The 23,837-nt window shown below is 56.3% G+C and overlaps 1 protein-coding gene across 13 annotated transcripts in view; it reads right to left on the bottom strand.

The window, feature by feature from the left end:
* The window catches only part of ADCY7 (adenylate cyclase 7), a 62,187-nt gene that overhangs the window by 16,244 nt on the left and 22,106 nt on the right, over positions 1-23,837 (bottom strand). For all 13 annotated transcript variants that reach the window (XM_069549821.1, XM_069549818.1, XM_069549808.1 and 10 more), the window contains exons 2-10: positions 12,223-12,659; positions 10,001-10,210; positions 8,812-8,973; positions 7,917-8,066; positions 7,504-7,652; positions 5,792-5,903; positions 2,369-2,496; positions 908-1,066; positions 549-681 (exon numbers count right to left, since the gene is read on the bottom strand). In XM_069549821.1, coding sequence (XP_069405922.1) covers positions 549-681; positions 908-1,066; positions 2,369-2,496; positions 5,792-5,903; positions 7,504-7,652; positions 7,917-8,066; positions 8,812-8,973; positions 10,001-10,210; positions 12,223-12,393 — 1,374 coding nt within the window. In that variant the 5' untranslated portion in view covers positions 12,394-12,659. The remainder of the gene's footprint in view (positions 1-548; positions 682-907; positions 1,067-2,368; positions 2,497-5,791; positions 5,904-7,503; positions 7,653-7,916; positions 8,067-8,811; positions 8,974-10,000; positions 10,211-12,222; positions 12,660-23,837) is intronic.

Genomic DNA, 23,837 nt, shown 5'->3' with positions numbered 1-23,837 from the left:
CGGGCCGGGCGCCTGGAAGGAGCCCCACAGCCACACACCCTGCCCCGCCACGGGGCCCAGAGAGGAAGAGGGGCCCACAGAGAACACAGAGGCGCCGGCGGGGCAGGCGGGCACGGCAGGGCAGACACACGGAGGCTCCTGCCTAGCGGCCCCTTGGCCGACCCCTGCTTCCCCTGACTCCCATCCAAGGCGTGTTTTTAAAATGTGCCTTGAAAATCTGGAAGACTAGTGACAACCTCGTGGAAAACAAACTAATAATGACTAAAATGTCACTAGAGTTCGTTCGAGAACGTTGACGACGCACCCAGCTCACGGTGAAGGCTTCGATCAGACTGGCTTTTTCTCCTCCTGAGGTAGGCACTGCTGCCATTCCCATTTCACAGAAAAGAACATTGAGGCCCAGAGAAGATGTCACCTGGGGCCTAAAACATACCTGGTGACGGGATGCTCACTCTTCCCACCTCTCTCTCTGCGGGCACCATTCCCCAGGTGCAGACCCCAGCTCCTGCACGGTACCCACCCCATCCTGCCGCAGCCGAGCCTCGTACCCGGGGGTCGATGACCAGGTAGGTGTGGATGTTCATCTCTTTGAGGTAAGGGTCCCGCTGCTGCCCGTGCCCGTCCTCCACCTCATACGCCTTGTCCAGGTGCTTCAGCGTCGCCTCTGTGATATGCACCCGGCTGGGGGAGACCAGAGTCACACAGCAGCAGGGCCCCCAGAGAGGGTGGGGGACCCGCCCAGGGGTGCACAGCAGGGCCGAGCAGACCGGAGCCCAGGTGAGCGCCCCCCCGCCCCCCAACTTCGGGGTCACTGACTCCCTCTCTGAGCCCATGCTGACCCCCCGCCATGGCAGCCCACAGTCAGCCCCGTGACCTCTGACCCACCCGCCGACCAGCTGAGCCTTACCCAGGGACTCCGGCCGCCTCCATCCTGTTGGCCAGGGACACGTCGTGGGACCACACGTCATACTGCCACTTGCGCAGCCCGATGACACCGCACAGCACGTTCCCCGAGTGGATGCCCACGCGCATGTTGATGTCCACGCCTGTGGCCTCACGCACCTGCCTGGGGCAGAGGCCAGCCACCCCACCTCAGCCAGGGCTCCTGAGAGGCCCTAAACCCTAGGACAGGCTCAAGGTCCCTGTACAGGGTGTGAGGAGCGTGTGGGGACAGGGCAGGCCCAGCTCCCAGGAGAGAAGTTTCTCAGCCTGAAGGGCTGCCTCCTTGAAAGGGGATGAGACCCCCATCCCCAGGAGTGTGCAAATGGATGTGGTCACCCCCAAGTTCAAAGGCTACAAAAAGAGGAAGAATTCCAATTGTCAGCGGTCACCATGGCTCGTGGGGAAGGCCTTAAGAGTCTATCACTGGGTGTTCCCCTGCCCGGCAGCCCCAGCTGGGGTCTGCAGAAGGATCCAGGCACCACCCAAACCCAGCAGAAACAAAGAACATGGGGACAGCCTTGGGGGGCCTTACACATCCCCACCTCTGGGAAACGGGAGCACTGAGGATTGCAGCAGCACTCAGTACAAGGAGCCCCCACTTAGGCTTCCCTGGGGCACAAGGCACCCTCAACATGAACAGGGCTCTCTGGGGTCCCTCTGACAAGTGGGAGAGGGTCCAGGAAGCAGCCAGTGCCGTGTGCCCACCAATGGGCTAGAGACGGACCAAGCCTGCTGGGGTCGGAGCCAGAGGGAGCAGAGGGCCCCGCACAACATCCACATTCTCCAGGGAGGGAAGTGACTCCCGAGAGTGCAGCGCCAACCTGTGATCACTCAGGCGGTGACGCAGAGCCAGACTGTGACCTGGACCCCTGATTCCCGGGCAGTGATTTGTTTGGTGAGATTTCAGGAGGAAGACAAGCTGGAGCTGGGTTGGCACAGAAGCTGTGCACTTGCCAGGCAGCCCAGCCGCGCCCTGCTCTGTCCTTGAACACTGGCTGGGGTGGCCAGGCCTGCCTGGTGTGGGACGCTGGGGGTCTCCCTGCAGCTGAGGGCTAGTTCCCCAACTCCCAGGGTCTTCACAGGGGGAGCAGGAAGCAGATGGAGGCCTGGAATCAGACCCTGTGTTGGCCAGCTCCCCTGCCACTGCAAAGGCTCAGTGTCCAAAGAAACAGAGTCCCCCACCCATCCTCATGACGACCCTGAGCTCTGAGTTCCGGAGGCTCTCTGCTACTCGGAGTCCCAGTGGGGCCCAGAGGGAGGGATGAAACACACTGCTGAGTGGTCCAGGTAAGCCTTCTGCACCCTTGCAGCCTGAGTTTCTCATCTGGAAAGTAGGGATAGTGTGTTCCTCACCACGCCTTGGGGAGCAGGAAGGGCCTGTTGTGGGGACAAGCCCCCGGGCCCTGGACCTGCCCGTGTTACCTACTTGATGGCCTCACACATGTCCAGCCCCATCTTCACACAGTTGCGGGCATGGTTGGGCAGGGACACAGGCAAGCCGGACACGCAGTAGTAGCAGTCACCCAGGATCTTAATCCGCATGCACTCGTTGGCCTGCAAGCAAGGGAGAGGCCTTGTCCACCGATGGCCCACGGGCCAGGGAGCAGGCCTGTCAGCCACCTCCCCACACTCTCCAGAGTCAGCCAGGCTCTTTTCCGGCCAAAGGCTTTTACCCCCGGGGCACCAAACACCAGCAGCTGCTTCTGGGCCTGGCAAAAGGACTGGGGACACAGGAGCTCTGTAGGAGGAACCCTAAGCAGGTGTCAAGGATAAAATCAAGTGTTAGGAAGGGCGGCCACCTGAATGCCTCTAGGGAGCCACTACCTGTGGTTTCATTCACCCATGCACTGTTTGAGCTTCTACTGAGTCCCCTGCCCTGCCCCAGACACTGGGACATAGCAGTGAGCAAAACAGAAAACAACCCTGCAGCCAGGGGCAGGGCTGGACACTAAACTAGATGAATAAAATCGATAGACACCCCTGATGATAAGTGCTATGGAGAAAAAAATGAGGAATGAGAAGGAAGAGGAGGCTTCCACGAGGCCAGAGAAGGCCTCCCAGTGAAAGTAATTTCGAGAAAAGTCCTAAAGGAGCAAGTCCTAAAGTCCTAAAGGAGGGAGCAAGCCCTGTAGAGAGCTGGAGGAGGAGCATCCCGGGCAGAGGGAAGCAGACTGTGCAAAGGCCCTGAGGCCATGAAGCTGTTGGAGACACAGCACAGCAGTCTGTGCGGATGAAGTGGAGGGGGTGAGAACAGAGAGGCAACAGGAGCCACAAGCTCCAGGGTCAGTAGGTGTCAAAGGTAACCAAGGAGACAGCTAAGCTGCCAGGGACACAGGGTTTGGGGAGTGGGCAGAGAGCAGAGAGGAAAGATGGGCGTGGGGAGAGAAAGTGGAATCATGGAGGAGAATGCTCTTGGAGGGGAAGGGCAGGCCAGGCAGGCTGTCTGAGGTCCCATCCGAGGTGGTGCTACAGCCACTTGACCCTCATAAGCCCTGAGCAAAGGGGGCCACACACACCAAGGCCTGGGGGTGGGGGTTGGGAGAACAGGAAGGAGGAGCTGCCTCCTGGGCTGCACGCTCCACGCTGCACCCCAACTGCATGCTTTATTTGCAGAGACCCCACCAGGAAGCCCTGCCCTGGCTCCCTCCTGCAGGGTCCCAAAGAGCTGGTTCCTGGAACCAGAACACACTTTGCCTGCAGACCCAGTGTCCACTCCCTGGCATGCCCCCAAGGGGTACCCTGGAGGTACCCTCCCTTGGGGTACCCTACCTGCCAGGCCTTTGTGAGCAGTCCCCTTCCTAAGCCCGCCCTCCAAGGACCCCTCTACATGTGTTTCCCCCTTGCTTCCCGCTGGGCTGCCCCGTCCGGCACACACTGAGCTCTGCATGGCCTAAGCAGCTGGGTGAGGACACCACTTTCCTAGAAAGCAGAAGCTTGTCTAGGGCCGGGACACCCAGGCACTGGCTCAGGGAGCCGCCGCTCTTATCTCCTCCAAGGCCAGGTGCAGGATCCCAGTCTGGATCCAACTCCACTGTCAAGAGGCCACACTCCCCCGGCTGCTCCTCCCACAGCCTCTGACACTTAGCACTGGAGGAGCTGGGTCAGTGCGCTGGGGGCGGAAGTGGCTGAGCCCAGAGGCAACGCAGAAACCCCTGAGAGCAGGCCTTGCCTCTCGCCAGGAGGTTACTGTTCTGGGATCTGGTGGCTGAGGGGACAAGAGGCTAGAGCCAGCCCTGCCTGCTGCATCTGCCCAGGGACTGGACGCTCTGGCCTGAAGACTGGCCCCTGCCACAGCCTCCCTCTTCTCATCTGTACAGTGGGGCTCCCTCATGAGCCTGCCACAGAGGGCAGGCTGTGCCCAAGAAGGCAAGGGCAAGGCCTTGGCTTTCTGGCAGGTAAAGAGCCAGCTATGGCCTCCAGCCTCTGAGAAACCCCACCTGCTGGTTCAGGGAAAATCATGAAGGAAGGAAGCTCCTGAAGAAAGGCTCCCAGCTAGACAGGCCCTCAGAGTCATTCATTCATTCAACAGGACCCAGGTAAACAGTTCTCCAGAGCACCCCTGGCCAGTGGTATCCAACTGTAACTTGATTACCTCCTGTGATGGGAAGCTGATCCCCCAAGATGGCACCTACTGCCCACTCCTGGTAAGGCAATCTCTCCCAAGAATGAGCAGTTCTTCCTAGTGTGGGTCCAGAACTTGCCTCCCATCAAACTCTAAACCACTGATTCTCTGCCCATGGAGTCACCCAGGAGGCTCTTAAAAACTCCCAAGGGTGTGGGCCATGGGTATTGGTGCTTCATTTAAACTTTTCAGGTGATTCAAACAGGTGGCCAGAATGGAGAGCTACTGCCCTAAATCTTACACTTGAGTCTCTACTCAGTGGCCACCACTTCCAGGAAGCCTTCCTGACCACCTGAGGCTGGGCTAGGCACTCCCCAGTCCCACCCTCTGTGCCCCTCTTCCAACCAGGCAACATGCAGACTGGGAGCTACTTGAGGGCAGCCTGAGGCCCCATGTGAGGCCAGGGCTGACCCTCGGCTGATCTTAGACCATGTGCTAAATTAATGAAGAACTGAGACTCCCTCACAACCCCTCTCCCCCGGACACACACACTGGGAGCTGTGTGTGTGAAGACAGTGAGGTCCCGGCTCAGCCCTGTTCAGTCTCCAGACCCCTCCTGCCTTGTCTATATCCTGGAGACTCCCCTTGTCCAACACTCTCCAGGTGTGGCACCTGCTAAGGGTCCTCAGGGGTCCTCCAGTCAAGGCCCACTCCTCACCTCAGTTGTCAAGTCTCTGCATGTCTGACCCTGTGACCATGCGCCCCCATGAACACACATTGTCCCATTGACACGGAGCCACTTTCCACATGTGGGCACACAGAGCTCTCTTTCTACTCTAGGCTTTTGCACATTTGGTTCCCTCTGCCCATAACACTGTTCCCTTTCCTCTTCAGGTTTCTTAGACTTTAATGTGCAGGCTCTTCACCCAGGATACTGTCAAAAGGCAGATTCTGGGTAAGGCTCCCAAGTGAGGCTCCCAAGTGAGGCAGAGGCTGTCGCCCTCGTGTAGTGAGAACGGAGCCACCTGCTCCTCCAGGCAGCCTCCTCTGAGCTCAGGAAGCCCATTGCCTTCCCCAGCGTGCACTGACACACTCTGGGGGACAGGGTCCTGGCTCAGCCTCCACTCCGACACGGGGCACTTGGAAGCATTTGCTGACTGGATGCTGAAATTCAACCCAGGCCTCCCTGTGCCCGTCTCCAAACAGCACTGGACACAGGACACCCTGTGGGTGCAGCGGGAGGCGTTCCTGACTTCACTACTGGAAGAACGGCGGCAACACGCTCACCTTGGCGATCTGGTCAAACTTGCCGAAGAGCTCGTTCAGCACCACCACCAGCTCTTTGGGGGAGCAGTCACTGGCCAGTCGCGTGAAGCCCACGATGTCAGCGTAGAGGATGCTGGGGGTGGGGTGGGAGAAGGATCAGGGCCAAAAGCGCCCAAATATCTGCCAGCCCTGCACTCAGTCACACCTGCAAGCCCTCCACCTCCACAGGGATGGCAGAGAAGCTCCCTGTCATAAAGACAAATTAAAGTTCCAGAGGCTTCACATCAGAGCCAAACGGAGCAAGCCCTGGTCTGCAAGGCCCTCTGGAACCCCTGGCCCCTTTAGAGCCCTCACCATAGATGACTCAACTGTGCCATCACGGGTGGATTCTTGGGCCCCTGGGAACTTCTCACCCTCCCCACACCTGATTTCACCAGACTTCGGAACTAAAACCTTGGTGAAGTGAAGTGAAGTCGCTCAGTCGTGTCTGACTCTTTGAGACCCCATGGACTGTAGCCTACTACGCTCCTCCATCCATGGGATTTTCCAGGCAACAGTACTGGGAGTGGGTTGCCATTTCCTTCTCCAGAGGATATTCCTGACCCAGGGATCGAACCCAGGTCTCCCACACTACATGTAGGCAGACGCTTTACCGTCTGAGCCACCAGGGAATCTCAGCTACTCTTAAGAGTCCCTTGGAGAGCAAGGAGATCAAACCAGTCAATCCTATAGGAAATGAACCCTGACTAGTCATTGGAAGGAATTATGCTGAAGCTGAAGCTCCAATACTTTGGCCACCTGATGCAAAGAGCAGACTTATTGGAAAAGACCCGACTTATTGGAAAAGACCCTGATGCTGGGAAAGACTGAGGGCAGGAGGAGAAAGGGGCTACAGAGGATGAGATGGTTGGTCGGCATTGCTGACTCAATGGACATGAGTTTGAGCAAGCTCCGGAAGATAGTGAAGGACAGGGAAGCCTGGTGTGCTGCAGCCCATGGAGTCTCAAAGAGTTGGACATGACTGAGTGACTGAACAACAACAAAGAAGTGACTGGACGCTCCCTCCAGGCGAGCTCCACACCCAGTGCCTTCACACCTCTCATCCTCACACTGCCCTTGTAGAACCCCCATTCCGCAGATGAGCAAACTGAGGCCCAGGGAGGTGAAGACACGCTGGGAAGCCAGAGCTGCATTTTGCACCAGATCTCCCGGCTCCTGAGCCTGTGGTTCTGGACCATCTGCAGCCCAGACAGAGGCCACGGGCAGCCTCAGGGGTGAGGCTGAGCTACAGGCAGAGGGCCGGAGTGGAGCTCATGGCACCCGCATCTACACTTCACTCAGGGCAGCGCCATCGAGTAAGATTCTGCAGGCCCTTCAAGTCTTCAAGTCAAGATCAGGTGTCAGGACTGGGGGGCCACGAGCGGTCACCTGAGGGGGGCTTCGCCTCCTTGGAGGGGATCCTGTGCCCCATGGAGAATCACCTGCAAATGACCCCTTCCTTCCCTGCAGTCACGTCCGTGCACAGAGTCTGACCATTTTAGTGGGGAGAGGATTTCCTCCAGTACCCATGTAATCCAACCTCACTCTCTGGGGGAGCAAGGGGGGAGACTGAGGCCCAGGGAGGGGCCTGGATTTACCTCTCCCCAGCCTGGGGGAGTCTCCTGGGCCTCCAGGTAGGAGGGTAGGGGGCTCCCTGGGAGATACTGGGGCACGCGGGCCTGCCAGCCACCCACCTGACATTCTGGTGCCTCTTGACATAGAGGTTGTGGAAGTTGTTGTCGGGCAGGTAACGGCGGTCCCCGCGCTCCTTGAGCCGCTCAATGATGGCCAGCTTCATGCCCATGGAAATGTGGGCGGGCAGCACGGACAGCAGCAGGTTCTCCTGGCACGCAGGCACAGGTGGGATGGCATCAGGCCCCCGTCCTCTCTGCGCCCTGTGCACCTCCCAGCAGCTGGTGCATGTCCTGCACCAACCCACAGGCACACACCTCCCGTGGCCCGGCAGCCCCCCAGGGGACGCCGGCACAGGTGTCTGGTCAGGTGCCCCGTGTACACACTTATTGTCAGAGAAAGGACACAGGGCCTGGGGCCTGGGGGACGGCAGGGGGATGAGGGGCGGCAGCTCCAGGGGGCGGCAGATCCTCACCTGCTGGCGCTTCTCAATGCGCAGCTTCCGCCGAATCTGGATGCACTTCACGGTGTAGGTAAAAAGGTCGTGGGAGGCGTCCTGCATGTGGTGCTTGTGGAAGGCGCCCATGAGGTTCCCGCACAGGAAGACCACCGCAGTGGCCAGCAGCTGTGGGTAGGCCACAGCGGGCTTGGCATCAGGCCTGGCCCATGCCCCCAGGACACTGGCCCCCTTGGCGGGCTGATGCTGGGACCCTCTCCCCGATCCCTGGCCTCCCAGGGGGTGCAGGTAGGGAAACTGAGGCCCAGACAGGGGTTGGTCCCCAAGTAAGTCGCTGTGACCGCAGGACGGGACTCAGGCCTGTGTCTGCATCCTCCAGGCATCCCCTAGCGCGAAGGGCTCAGGACCCAGAGCCACTAGAACAGTGGCAGGAGCATGTCTCCTCACAGAGCCCAGGGGGCCGCCAAGGACAGTCACGGAAGGCACAGTGCCTGGTTGGCTGCCCGGAGCTCTGGCCTTCACCTCCCCGACTGAACACACAACCGACCATCCCCACTGACCATTCATAATCCCTCAACACGAAGAGAAGACAGGGTGTCCAACCCTGTCCAGCGGGGCTCTGACGTGAGCAGGGGAAACCTCTGAACAGGGTCTCACCTAGCACAGCTCACTGGACCCAGGAAGGACCCCGAAGGTCAGGGCTGGAGGGAGAGGCTGAACCCTGGGATACCCCAGGCTGGCAAAGCAAAGGCTGCAGGGCGGGGCACCTGCCGACTGGGATAAAGACTGGCCTGAAGGCTGCCTGTCAGCAAACCTCTGTCCCCAAGGCCTCCAACTCTCCCACACCAGCCTCAGCTGCCCTCAGCCCGAACCACAGCCCCACCCGAGGCTTAGCCGGCCCCGTGCCCCTCACCTGCAGCCCCAGGTGGACATTGGGGTTGGTGAAGGCTTCCGCCAGAATGGCAAGCACCAGGAGGTGGGAGGCGCTGGAGACGAGTCCGGCCGTGACGGCCTCCCACATGCTGAAGGGCAGCAGCGTGTACACCACGAAGACCACGAACAGGAAGAAGGGCACCTGCACAGAGCACGTCATGACACGGCCGCCCCACCACCCCCACCCAGTGTCGCCCACTGAATCGTCAGCAGCCCGTCCAGGACCCTGGTGCCCTCTGCCCTCAGGCTGGCCCCTTCCCCCACCTTGTGTGGTGAGAAGCGGCAGCAGACACATGGGAGAACGGGAAAAAGTCAAAAACCTACCCAGCCAGCATCATGTCCTATGAGCTGATTCAGGGTCTGGGGCCAAGGCTGAGCCTACCCAGCCTGAGCCTCCACTGCGCTCGGGGCCCAGGGAGCCCTTGCCTGGTGCTGGCTTCCCCCAGCTCTTCCTCTGCAAAAATGGTAACTACTGGCAGGCTGGGCAGGGCCCGTTCACCTGCCCCGTCCACTCTCAGAGCTGGCCTGCCTGCTCGCGCCCTTTGGGGAGCAGTGCCCATCCCCACGCTTGCATGCATGGCTTCCATGACCCCAGCCCCGATGGTCAGATTGGGGCCAGCCCCTGATGACAATGACCATCCAGGGCTAGGTGCATGACCCGGGCCAGCCAGTGTGACTCAAGCTGGCTGAGAAAGGGCTCCCGCTCTTAGCCGGCCGGGGCAGGCTGGTAGACGGCAGCATGGAGGCGCTGCAGCCATCTGTGTGCTGAGCTGGGGATGGCCGGACAGGAAAGCAGAGCTGGAAGGAAACAGGATCTGGCCAGCCTGCTGAAGCCCCAGACTGACCCCGGGCCTTTCCTGCCACCTGAGCCAGCTCGGGCCTCTTTGCCTCTTTGATTGGGGATGTGTCATTTCCAGAAACGCCACGGCCAGACATTCAGGTGGACCCTCCTCCCACCTTGCCCCCATCTTATCAGTGCAGAGTGGGGCGAACAAGACCAGCCCAGGGCCCATTCTCAGTCATAGAACCACAGCCCGGACAGAGGGGAGGGCCTGTGGCCGGGACACCCAATGCTGATCAGCCTCCAAGACGGACCTGAGGCCCAGGGAGTGCAGGAGCTGCCAAGCGCACCCAACCCCGAGGGGCGCCAGGGTCCCCCGCCCTCTTACCTGCTCCCGGGCACAGGTGTCCTTCCTCGGCGAGTCGAAATCAAACACCAGCACGTAGCCCAGTGTCACGAGGCAGGCCCAGATGAGCAGCGCTGAAACCCTGAGCCCCCGCAGGTGGAGGCACTCAGCGTACACCAGCGCGTAGAGGACCACAAACACAGCAAGCGTGAAGAACGCCGTCCCCAGGACGGCCCGGTGTCTGGAGGGGTCCTGGGTGGGGCAGACACAGACAGAAATGCCATCGCTATCCAGCAGGGTGTCACTTCCTCCAGGAAGCCTGCCAGGTTAGCCTGGCCAGCTTGCCTAAGCGAGGTCACCAGCGGCTCCCTCCTCGTGGGCGGTGCCCTTCCTCCCTCTAGACATCAGGGTCTGTGTCCCCTCAGGCTTGGCGCCGTTGCCTCGGCTGGGGGTGCCTGTACCGCCACCTCTCCCCAGTTGCCCTCAGCACCCTCCCCGGCCCGGCCCTGGGATGGTCTCACTGCCCACTCCCTCTCCCCCAGCAATGCCCCCTAGGGGGCCCAGGGGCTCTGTGCACAACTGCAGGGCACAGGTATAAGCACACAGAAGGGGGAGGGGCCACTGCTCCTAACTTACAGGAACGAAAGGACCTTTAAGGGGAAATGATGACCAAGGGCATCCGAGACGGGGGAGGCGTGAAGGAGAGGCGCAGACGTGCGCCCTGCAGGGAGGAGGGTAACAGGGCAGACCATGCACAGTGGGCCGGCACCTGGTTCCCCCAGGAGCCCCTAAGCAAGACGAGCACAGAGACTGATCTGGGGCAGGCCCACAGCGGTACACCAGCTGCCAAGTGACCAAACGTCCCTGAATGTACACCCACAGAGACACAGACAGCACCGATGGAGCACCTACCAGGCACTGGCCACCCTACCTTATTCATACCGCTCCGTTAATACCCTTTAGTCTCTGCTGTTTTCTCCTAGAACCTTACTGTCCTGTACAGCAACCACTAGCCATGTGTGGCTATTCAAAGTTAAATTCCCACTAATTTAAAAGTAAACTTAAGGGCTTCCCTGGTTGTCCAGTGGCTAAGATTACGCACTGCCACTGCAGGGAGTGGGGATTCGATCCCTGGTTGGGCACTAAGATCCCACACGCCGCAACCAAAGCATGGAAATAAATAAAAATGAAATGAAACAGAAAATTCAGTTCTTCAGACATATTAGCCCGATTTCAAGTGCTCAGCAGCCACAAACAGGTCATGGCTGTGGTGTCTGCCTGGACAATTGTGCTGAGAAGGACTCTGAGACCATGCCCAGGCTCCCTGAGCACAAGTGCTGGGATTGATTCATGGTGTCTGCCTTGGTACCAGAAGTGGGAGCAGGGACACAGCGGCCCTCCCTGACTTAGACCTTCAACAGAATCAAAGTCCATTGTAGAGAAAAGTGATGGTCATTTATTTGCCCAAATTAACGTACCATCTAAAACCACCCCAGACCTAAAAATAAATTAAAAAAAAAGTGTCTTCCTCCAGCCTAAATCACTGCAGATGGTGACTGCAGCCATGAAATTAAAGGATACTTACTCCTTGGAAGGAAAGTTATGACCAACCTAGATAGCATATTAAAAAGCAGAGATACTACTTTGTCAACAAAGGTCCATCTAGTCAAGGCTGTGGTTTTTCCAGTAGTCATGAATGGATCTGAGAGTTGGACTATAAAGAAACCTGAGTGCCAAAGAATTGATGCTTTTGAACTGTGGTGTTGAAGAAGACTCTTGAGAGCCCCTTGGACTGCAAGGAGACTCAGCCAGTCCATTCTAAAGGAGATCAGTCCTGGGTGTTCATTGGAAGGACTGATGTTGAAGCTGAAACTCCAATACTTTGGCCACCTGATGCGAAAAGCTGACTCATTTGAAAAGACCTTGATACTGGGAAAGATTGAGGGCAGGAGGAGAAGGGGACGACAGAGGATGAGATGGTTGGATGGCATCACCGACTCGATGGACATGGGTTTGGGTAAACTCCGGCAGTTGGTGATGGACAGGGAGGCCTGGCAGGCTGCAGTTCATGGGGTCCCAAAGAGTTGGACACGACTGAGCGACTGAACTGAACCAGCCTAAATATGCTCCACAACACTTTACAGATGTAGAAACTCAGGCTTAAAGAAAATAATGACGTGCCCAAGGCCTCACAAGTACAGAGCGTCAGAGCTGAGACCTGGACCCCAGGGAAGCCCCAGCACCCACGGGCTGCCCCGACTCACCCCATAGCTGAAGGTGATGACGATCAGCGTGATGCAGGCAGCGATGGCCACCAACAGGAGCATCAGCAGGAGCGGCCCATGCTGGCTGGTGAGGCGGTACTTCTCGTAGAGCGCATCCTGGTCGGGGCCCTCCTCGCCCTCGTTGAGGAAGTAGCGCCCCTTGGCTGGCATCCTCCACCTTGGCACACCCACCCAGCAGTCCACGCAGGAAACCCCACGGCCTGGGGAGCATTTGTCTGCTGACACCCACGGCTGCGAGCCTAGGCCTCTGGCCTCTTCCAGCTTGGCAGGTGGGGCTGGGAAGGTACCCCCTCGGCTGGCAGCTCCATGGGCACACGGGGCCTGCACTGTTCCCGCTGCCAGGCCTGGCTCACTGCACTGCCAGCATCCGCCTCTGCATTCAGGTCCAAGTGAATGGCCACTCGGGGTCCTCAGCTCTGCAGAGACACAAAGAAGACCGAGATCTGACCTGGACTGGAAAGGCTGGGCATCGGGGGAGAGCAAGGTCAGGACTCACGCCCAGGTGTGATTAGCGACCTTGGCCCAAACCTAACTTTCAGGTCTTGTTTAAAGTCTGGCCCACCCCAAGGTCATAAAGCTAGTTTCCTATATTTCTTAGGACCGCACCGTCTGACACAGTAGCCACTCGCCACACATCACTGTCAAAAGTTAAATTTAAATTGATTAAAAGTGAAATTAGGACTTCCCTGGTGGTCCACTGGTAAAGAATCCACCTGCCAGTGCAGGGGACTCGGGTTCAACTCTTGGTCTGGGAAGCTTCCATGTGCCACAGAGCAGCCAAGCCCATGAACCACAGCCACTGAGCCAGTGCTCTGGAGCCCGGGAGACACAACCGCTGAGCCCAGGCGCCGCGGCCACTGAGCCTGTGGGGACAACTGCTGAGCCCAGTGCCGCGGCCACTGAGGTGGTGCATTTAGAGCCCGCGCTCTGCGATGAGGAGTGATCCCTTCCCCAGCTAGAGAAAGCCCACGTGCAGCAACGAAGGCCCAATGCAGCCAAAAATAAATAGATTTCTAAAATTTTTAATGAAATGAAAAATTCAGTCCCATATAGAGGCCAACTGGAGAAGGTGAATGGCAACAGGAGGTCGCCATCAGCCAAATCTATGAAGCGGGCTAGTCACAGCAGCAGTGGCACCCAGGTGAGACCCCGGGGACGGGCGAAAACACGCATCGCTGGGCTGCAGTCCCAGTGCTGCTTCAGCGGGACTACATGGGGCCTGAGAAGAAATGGGCATTTCTCACATGTTCCCAGGAGATGCTGAAGCTGCTGGTCCACACTTTGAAAACTACTGACCTACAGAACAAATAACCCACTATTAACCAGTCAGTGACATGAGAGACAGTGGGGATGTTACATGAGAAAACAAATTTTAAAATCTTCCAAAAAAACAAAAAAAGGTGTTACTTGCCCAGTCATGTCTGACCCTTTGCGACCCCATGGACCTGCCAGGCTCCTCTGTCCACGGAATTCTCCAGGCAAGAATACTGGAGTGGGTTGCCATTCCCTTTTCCAGGGGATCTTCCCGACCCAGGGATCGAACCTGCCTACCCTGCAGGCAGATTCTTTACCAACTAAGCCACCAGAGAAGCCCAAAAGTCTTACAAACCCAATATAGTGGACATTCTCTAGACCTTGATTTTTAAAAACCTGCAGCTACAGGGACTTCCCTGGTGGTCCAGTGGCCAAGACTGCACACTCCCAATGCGGGGGGTCCAGGTTTGTTCCCGGGTCAGGGAACAAGATCCCACATGCTGCAACTAAGACCTGACACAGCCAAATAAATAAAAGTTTTTAAAAATGCACAACTACAAAAAGTTGTTTTGAAACAAGTGGTAAAATCTAAACGGGAACTGAGACTTCCCTGGTGGTCCAGTGGTTAAGAATCCACCCGCCAAGGTAGGGGACACGGATTCGATGCTTAGTCTGGGAATATCCCACATGCCACAGAGCAACTAAGCCCAAGCACCACAACTACTGAGCCTGAGAGCCCTAGAGGCCCTGCTCCACAGCAAGAGGAGCCACCGCAATGAGAAGCCTGAGCACCGCAACTAGGGAGAAGCTTCTGCTCGCCGCAACTGGAGACAGCCCGTGCAGCAGGGAAGACGCAGCGCCCAGATAAATACGTGTGAACCGAAGGTGGGACTAGGTTAGTAAATTACACTTGACTTTTTGAGCATAATAATAGCGTGAGAGGAGGGCATGGCAACCCACTCCAAGGTTCTTGCCTGGAGAATCCCCATGGACAGAGGAGCTTGGTGGGCTACAGTCCCTGGGGTCGCAGAGTCAAACGCAACTGAACGACTAAGAACAGCAACACAACAGCATGATGATTACACAAACATCTTTAAAGGTAAACAAAGCCAGTCCCTCAGTCATACCAGTCACACTTCAAGTGCTCAACAGCCACACACAGCTAGTGGTTATCACATAGGCCAGTGCAGGTATGGAGCCCCGCTATCATCTGGAAACTTCTCCTGGAAAGCACTGCTCTACTACATGTAGGCCTCTGTTCCATCTCACGGAATTTTGGGGTACAGTATGATGGGGGGGTCAAGCTCCTTTTTCTGAATGGGCATCTGATTACCCTACTGGCCTTAAGCGAAACCACATTCTTCCCTCAAAAGTGTCATGGAGCCACGTTTGTCCTAAGTCAGGTGGCCACACGCGTGAAGTCTGTCTGCAGGATTTCTTCTGCCCCAGTGGTTCTTGTGTGAAGACCTCACTCACTCGATTACTGGAGCTTTTCAGTGAGTCTTAGCCCCGAACACCAGCTTCCCTCAGAGCACCGCCCTCGCATTAATATTACGTTAAGTTTCCACCTAAGACTGAACTTTTCTAAAAGGACCCACTGACAAGCTAGCAAGTTCCACTTCATAGAAAAGAAAACTGAACCTCAGAGAAGAACACAGCGGCCCCTTAGTGACAAAGTTGAGAGCAGACCCCAGGCTTGCAATGCTCAGCCCAGAGGGTCTCCCTCTCTCTCCAGCACCATTCATATATTTACTCATTAGTTCATTCCCAAAAGGCTTGCTAATCATGCCTATGGCACACCAGGCCCACTTCTCTCACCTAGGGCTCCCAGTCTCCAGGGAGAGAAAGTTACCCAAAAATCTGCAATCCCTAGATGCAGCCACTGGAGCCTGGGGTGGCTGCCACGCTCTCAATAGGAATCTTGGGTCAAGGGAGCGGACCGGGAGTCCAGGCCCCCAATATCATCCTGGCCTGCCTCAGGGACAGGAGCCAGGGCAAGGCGGGTGGCAGGGGGCAGGGGGCAGGGAGGCAGTCAGACGCGGGAAGGCTCAGGGCAGTCACAAGAGCTGCAGATGGCCACTGGGGCAAGCTGCAAAGGAACGTCAGTCCAGGGACTCCAAAGATAGAACAGCAGGGCACCCAGAATCTCAGCGGCTAAGTGAAGACCCCCAGTGAGCACCAGCTGCCTTGAGTAACCCGGGGCCACCTTGAATCAGGACCCACTTGAGGCATCATTCCATCTGGGAGCTCCTGTTCCTCAAATCCTAGGTACAAAACAGAAAAACCACATACTTGGAGGCAGAGGAAGGGGCTCTTTGCCAGAGGTCCAGGCCCCTGCGCTCCTCCTGGGCCCAGACAGGTGTCCACAAGCCTTGGCAACCACCTCTTTAACCCAGGCAACCCTGAGGGGGTTGAGCCAGGGCTGCCAAAGTGTTCAAAGTGCCTGGACAAGCTACAAATCTGAGTTCTACATGAAATACCTGTCTTCAAATGTTGATAGCTAATTTTTAAAATTTGTGTGGTATCAACAGCCAAAAGTGACAAAACAACCCAAACTTGGAAACAACCTAAATATGCATCACCAGATGAATAAAGAAGATGCTGTACAGATACATAATGGACACTACTCAGCCAAAAAAAAAAAAAGGAATGAAATAATATCATTTGCAGATGCAGATGCAACTAGAGATGATTCCACTGAGTGAAGTCAGAAAGAGGAAGACAAATGCCATATGATGTCACTTACACGTGGAATCTAAAATATGACGCAAACAAACTTATCTACACAACAGACTCAGAGACATGGAGAACACAGCTGTGGCTGCCCAGGAGGCAGGGGGAGGGAGAGGGGGCACTGGGAGTCTGGGGTTACTAGATGCAAGCTATCATATTTAGAATGAACAAACAACAAGGTCCTGCTGGACAGCACAGGGAGCTATATCTCCTGGGATAAACCATAACAAAAAATAATATTTTAAAAAGAATGTCTATATGTGTATAACCGAGTCACTCTGGTATACAGCAGAGGTTGGCACAACACTGTAAATCAACTGCAGTTCAGTAAAAAAAAATAATTCTAAAATTCACGCAGCACAGCCTATGCGTTTGCCACCTCTAAATCGACACTCACTAGTCTTTGTTCCAGCACAGGCATGTTTGAGTACTAACCAGCCCTGCGCCGAAGGAGTCACTAAGCAAGATGGGGTGCTTGCCCCGAGAAGCCCCCTCTCCAGGGCACGTGAAACAGCTGCAACAGCGCCACACCAGGCGCCCGCAGGCACATCTCCACTCTCACCCTCTTAACCTGTCAGGCAAAACCGAGCCCAGAGAGGCTGAGCGGTGCCTAAAATCACACAGCTGGAGCTGGTGGGCAGAAGGGCTGGGACTCAAGCCCGGGGCTGCCAGCTCCCAAACCAGGACCCCTTGGCCCGGCCTCATGGTTTCAGTCAACAGGGAAAGGCTTCCCTACAGAGCTCCTTCCAGAAGCAGCAGCTCCCAGGGACTGAACCAGCTGCCAAAACTATTCACAACACGGACTGTCTCTGTGGATGGGTGCCAACCCCAGGGCACCAGGACTGCCAGCCTAAGAAACCCAAACTCCAAGGGGCCAAGGCAGCTCTCCACCACTGCTCCATCCCCCTGGTGCAGCCCCAGAACAGACTGCGGGTGGCCAGGATGTGCACAAGTGCACCCCTACCCACATGTGTGTGTACTCATACATACAGACATGCGCACACGCGCACGCACACACGCACACACACACACACACACACACACCCCACAGGGCCTTTCACCCTCAACGCCAACCTGCCCTTCCAGGCACACAAAGCCTGGCTGAGCCAGGCAGGGAGAGGGAGGGATTAGCTGAAAGAATCCTCAGAAACTCAGGCCCGGTAAACACTTCTTTTGGGGATCTAATTAGGCCACCTCCTTGGCAACAGCAGGCGGGCGAGAAGGTGGACAATGGACGGCATGGGGACTGGACCCACCCAGGGATGCCATCCAGCTTCTGGCACAAACGGAGCAGTGCAAGGCCAGGCTGGGAGGAAGGGCTATGGTACTACCTCCCACAGACAAGCCAGCACCGATGGGTATCTCTATAGGCCATGCGTGCATGCTAAGTCACTTAAGCTGTGTCTGACTCTTTGAGACCCCATGGACTGTAGCCCGCCAGGCTCCTCTGTCCATGGGATTCTCCAGGCAAGAACACTGGAGTGGGTTGGCATGCCCTCTTCCAGGGGCTCCACAGGCCAGCTCCTCCCCAAAATGAGACCCAGAGGCCTCTCTGTCGGGGCAGGTTTCAAGGCTCTTCTGCCAGTGCCAGCTCAGTTGGCAATTCGGAGGCCCCTCTGAGCCCCTGGATGAACTCCTGCCGCGTCTCCAACAAGCATTTCTGCAGCCTCAGCTCGCAGGCCTTGTGACAGGAAGCTCATCCCCTCTCGGGGCAGTTTCTCCAGCACCGGCGCTACTTGGGCTGTAAGTCTGACCTTAGGTCAAGCCAGGCCCAGCCCACTCGCCTCCGCACTCCCTCACCCCCGTCCCCCGGAGCCTGTGTGAACTCCATGGACACCCGGAGCAGAGACCTTGAGGCCCCGTTACCTGGAGGCGCTGGAGTCCCAGGCTCCCCTCGCTGTCACTCCCACCTCACAGCAACGCTGGTGGGGGAATGGCCACTTCTCACAAAGGAGGGGGAGGCCCCAAGGGTCCAGTGGGAAGGTGTTTCCTGCTCCTGCTAGGTGCGCTCCTCTCCCCCTCCCCCAGCCCTCAGTCCAGGGGGCACGTGACCCAGGTCTGGCTCATCAGCACAGTCTCTCCCAAGCCCCAGCAACTGGTTTAAGGATGGTGTGTGCATGCGTGCTAAGTCATTTCAGTCATGTCTGACTCTGTGTGACCCCATGGACTGCTCTAGGCTCCTCTGTCCGTGGGAGTCTCCAGGCATGAATACTGGAGTGGGTTGCCATGCCCCCTCCAGGGGATCTTCCCGAGCCAGGGCTCAAACCTGCGTCTCTTACGTCTCCTGCATTGACAGGTGGGTTCTTTACCACTAGCGCCACCTGGGACGGACGTGGGACCAAACCCAGTGCGAGTCCTCGTCGGGACTTCTGCTGGCCCACGAGGGAAAGATGCTCGCTTTGCCAGTGGCCTGAGCTGGCAGCCAAGGGAGCCAGACAGTGACAGATGTGGCAAGGAAGCCCACATGGAGAGCTGGAGAGAGACGGAGCCCTGCGCATAGCTCCGGGGCCCCCGGATCCAGCTCTGTCAGAGGCGCAAGCAACCCCAAGAGGCTGACTCACAAGGGACAATCAACGCCCCGCTACAGCTGAAGCCAGAGTGAGCTTCAGGCACTTGCAACCAAGAGTCCCAAGGTCCATGCTAGGCCTCCTGCCCCAGTGTGCTGTGTCTGGAAAGCCCTCATGGCCCCTTGAGGATCCAAGCCAAGAAAAGTTGGTTCAGAGGTGGGAGGAAGCCCCTGAGACACAACCAGTCCCGGCTGAGACCTCCTCCGGGGAACCCTCCCCACCCCACCCTGGGTCTTATACCTTGGCCACCAGGTCCCTGACTGGCCGGAGCAGCAGGGCGCCCCAGGCTGCAAGAGGCCGGGTGCTCCCTGCTTCTTCTCCAGTGCCCTCCAGAGACTCCTGTGCAAGAGGAGTTAGGGAGCCAAGGGATATGCTTAGGCAGAAAGTGGCAGCCGGGGAATCAAACTTGCTCCCCCAAGCGGCCCTGGTGGGCTCCGCACTCCCTGCATCCCCAGGGCCTGTGACTGAGCGGAACAGACCATCAGGGAATCTACTGGGTGCTCACTGTGTGCCCAGCGCTGTCTGAATCCGCATGCCTGCCCTGTAGGTGAGACTCCTGTGTCTCTTTTATGGATGTGGGAACTGAGCACAGAGAGATTCAGTTACTTGCCTGAGGTCACACAGCTAGTAAAAGAGAGCCAGGATTTGAATACAGGCCATCCAGGGTCCTGCCCATCTCCCTCGCAGTACTGATATCCGCAGAACCCAGAACATCTCCAAATGCCAACCCCTTCCAGCCCTCCCCGTTTTCAAGGCTCCAGAGAGAGGGTGGGGGGCAAAGTGGACTCTGTCAAAGTCCCTCCCTCTGCCTTCCAGGGGCAAGATCAGGCAACCATGCCAGGGAGCGTCCTCATAGCCAGCAAGATCAGGAGGGCCTCATCCTCCAGGAAGCCCTCTGAGCTACCCTCACACACTGTCTTCTCCCTTCCCTGCAACCAAAACAGGACTGGGGTCTTCCTGTCAAATACTGATGGGCAGGGGTCCACATTCCTCAGCTAGAGGAGCTGGAAGGAGGGCGCTAGGACCTCAAATTATGACTGCAGGAACTGGCCCTCCGGGTGCTCAGGAAACCCTTCCCCAGCAGAACGGGCTGATCTTGCAGCCCCCTCCCAGCCCTACCACACCCCTGGGGGAGTGCTAGCCCACCCCAGCTTTCACAGACACAGACAGGATACCCACTTCCTCACCCAAGCAGCACTGGCAGGAACCCAGCCCGGCTTCCTCTGGCCCTGCCCTGGTAGGCCCCATTGCTGCGCAGGGCCTGGTGGCCCCAGAAAGGGGAAGTGGGGCCTCGGGGTGTGAAGCGGGGCAGGCAGGCAGGCCTAAGGAGAGGAGAGGCCCCACTTGGGCCTCTTGGACCCGTCCCTGCGCCCACGCTCTGCCCACGTGACCATACTGTGGCAGGCAGGAGCCCCCCAGCCCAGTGCCCCCCAGCCCAGCGCCAGGTGATTGGCAGGCTTTCTGATCATGTTAATGTCACCTCCCTCAGGAGACCCTGAGCTCTGTGAGGGGAAGCCAGTAGCCACTCTGCCAGGCCCAGCACAAAGAGGCACCCTCTCCAAGCCATAGCTCGTGCAGGAGCCCAACCTCCCTCTGCCTACCATTCTCTCCCGGCGCTTGTCCCTGTAGAGTTCTTCCAAGACGCCTCTCAAACATCCCCGCACTGCCTCACCAAACTGATGTGGGATTTGAGTCCATGTCCTGCAGCTGGACCCTGGCGGGTGCTTGTGCGGCAAACAAACGGATGAGCCAAACTGAGCCTGGCAGAAAGCTGGCAGAAAGCTGGCAGAAAGCTGGCAGAAAGCAGGCAGGGCGGCTTCGGTGGGGGTTGGCACTAAGGCATAAGACGGTGAAAGCAGGCAAGAAGGCCTCCCGCAGGACAGGCAGCACCTGCCGCGGCACCCCTTCGCCAGGTGATCTGCGCCCGGGAGGGAGGGGGCCTGGGTTCGAGTCCCAGCTCTGTGCCTTTGCCCATGTGAGCGGCAGAGGCTCTCAGGCTCCACACTGTGTTCTCACCAGCAAGCTGATGGCCAAGGTAGGGGAGAGTGAGGCACGGGTCCTCATGGCCAACAGGCCAAGTTAGCGAGGACAGAACAGCACATGTGCCCAGAAGCAAGCTCAGGTCCTAGAGCTGAGAAAGCCCAGCCATTAGTCCCCACAAGAGAGACCGAGGTGCAAAGGGGCAGAGTCCCTAACAACCCTCTACCTGACCTCCCCACCTCCCGGTGACCGCCAGAGTGCCACCAGGCAGCAGCAGAAGCCAAAAGCCCCAACAACGCAAGTCCCCAGCCAGCCCTGCCCCCCAAGACCCGCAGGCGGACTCCAACCCAGCCTCCAGGGAGCGCAGGCGGCCACTCAGTCCTGGGGTCCAGACACCTGAGTCCCAGCCCCCCGGCTCTGCCAACATGCTCTGTGACCCTTACCCGATCTGGGCCATGGTTCTCCCTCTTGCAAAGGAAGTACTTAAGTCAGATCTCAGAGGCCCAACAAAAAGAAGTGTTGTCACTTGGCCCCAGAGGGCTAATCCTAGGGGTGGGGTTGGGAATTGTTCTTTGTTCCTGAAATCTGCCCTTCTGCTTCTCCATGGATTAGGCATGACCTAGCCAATCTCTAAAACACAAACAGCCCCAAGGTTCCAGCCGCCAGGGATAATAAATCTGGCCTGCCATCTCCTGCACCAATTCTAATGAGGGGTAGGGACTGCCTGGAAAGAGTCCATCTATTCATTCACTCATCTTGACAGAGATTCACGCACTCAGGGCTTCAGCAGATGTGCACCAACACCTTCTGCGTGCCAGCACCCAGGCCAGAGGCCAAGAGCAGACTGGGCTCCAGGCCCAAGTTTTCAGAAGGCAGAGACTTCAGTGCCCCCTCCCCCCAGGTGTGCAAAGGGCTCTGCACATAGTGGGTGTTCAGGCAGCAGTGTTGATTGACTGACTACTCAACCAGGCTCTCATATCGGAAAGAACAGCTATATTTTCTCCGCACTCTTGCCTGAAATTCCACCGTTAGTGATTCATTCCTTTAAGCCCTACCTTTACTAGGCTCCCCCTTTAGACTAAAACACTTTCATGCCCATGTTTCATTCCTGTTCCCTTTCCCCTTGATAAGGAAGAACAGAAAGGGGAAGTCTAGCTGGCCTTCAGAGACCTCATGTGGTGCTAGTCCTGCCCAAGGAGTCAGAACAGTGTGCTTCCCATGACCCACCCAGTGGGTCCACTGGTAATGGTGGATTTAACCCAGAGTAGCCACTGTCCTGGAGACGGCAAGAAAGATTTAGGTTTAAGTCTTAACTCCAGCACTGCTAGTTGCCTGTTGAAAAAGTTAGCAAAACCCAGAGGAGGGAGAGAAAGCTTGAGTCATAATTTATACTAGGATGATTTCCAAAGAGCAAGAAGCAATGAGAGAATTCTCAAATAAGGCTGCAGTGACTAAGTCCTTTCTAACCCGACATGAAACCTAAAAGTCATAATGAAAAGACTGATAAATTCATTACAATTAAAATTTTTTTTCTATATAGTAAAAGCTATCAAAAGCAAAATCAAAAGATGAGCAAAAGATTATGGAGACATTTGCAATTTTTATCCCAAGGAGCTAATTTCCCTCATATGTAAAGAGTTCCTACAAATCAAAAAGAACAGTAACCTAACAGAAAAATGGGAGGAGGGTATGAACAGAAAATTCACAGAAGGACAATCTAAATCTTTCAAACATTTGGAAAGAAACTGACTTCACCCATAATAAGAGAAATGAAAATTTAAAATACTATGGAAAACCATTTTTATATATCTATTTGGCAAAGATCAAAGCATTTCACAAATCCGTGTTGGCCAGCCTGGGGGGAAGCAGACTTCACCCTGGCAGGCATCAGATTCAGCACCACCTCTGGGGTGGGCATTTTACTCATACCTCACCAAGTGACTAATGTACACACACAGCTGTTGACCTGGCAAACCTATTTCAAGTAATTTATCCTACAAACACTTTCACATGTGTAAAATTTGACTTATACACAAGATTATTCATTGCAGCATTATTTTTTAGTAGGAGAGACTGAAAACAATGTATCAGTCTGGAGAAGATAAATCACAATACGTTCTTATGGTAGAATACTATGCAGCTGTCAAAAAGATACAGCAGCTTGAACTGTACCATGGCAGGGCATCCTGTGAAAAATCCACACGGGGAAGGTCACGCCTGGAATGGATTAGGACTGAACCAGGACACAGAAACACCAAAACTGCTGCTTTAACAGAGTGAACAAACTTTCTCATTTTCAGCTTCTATTTCTATGGTTATAATACAGCTTGTGCAATTTTTAAAGTTTTCAATAGAAAAAAACAAGATCTATCGTATACACAGTACCTATCGTTAACAATACTGCACTGGATACTTAGTTTTCAACATGTAGATTTTGTGTCCACCCCACTCCAGCACTCTTGCCTGGAAACTCCAACAGGCGGAGGAGCCTGGTGGGCTGCAGTCCATGGGGTTGCTGGGAGTCGGACACGACTGAGCGACTTCACTTTCACTTTCCACTTTCATGCATTGGAGAAGGAAATGGCAGCCCACTCCAGTGCTCTTGCCTGGAAACTCCAATGGGCGGAGAAGCCTGGTGGGCTGCAGTCCGTGGGGTCGCTAAGAGTCGGACATGACTGAGCGACTTCACTTTCACTTTTCACTTTCATGCATTGGAGAAGGAAATGGCAACCCACTCCAGTGTTCTTGCCTGGAGAATCCCAGGGACGGGGGAGCCTGATGGGCTGCTGTCTGTGGGGTCACACAGAGTCGGACACAACTGAAGCGACTTAGCAGTAGCAGCAGCAGCATAAAAATAATAATGATAAATTAAAAGTGGGGAGGAAACTTTGGGCTGTGAGGGACAGGCACACAACAAAGATTGTAGTGATGGTTTCGTGGGTGTATACATATCTCCAAACTTATCGAGTAGTACACAATTAAAATGCACAGCTTTTTGTATGTCACTCATACCTCAAAAAAGAGGTTTTCCATAAATACATAAAGTAAAAAATCAAGGAG

This window comes from Ovis canadensis, chromosome 14 (genome assembly GCF_042477335.2).
Source record: "Ovis canadensis isolate MfBH-ARS-UI-01 breed Bighorn chromosome 14, ARS-UI_OviCan_v2, whole genome shotgun sequence".
NCBI lineage: Eukaryota > Metazoa > Chordata > Mammalia > Artiodactyla > Bovidae > Ovis > Ovis canadensis.
This window is presented reverse-complemented; position numbering and strand designations above follow the sequence as displayed.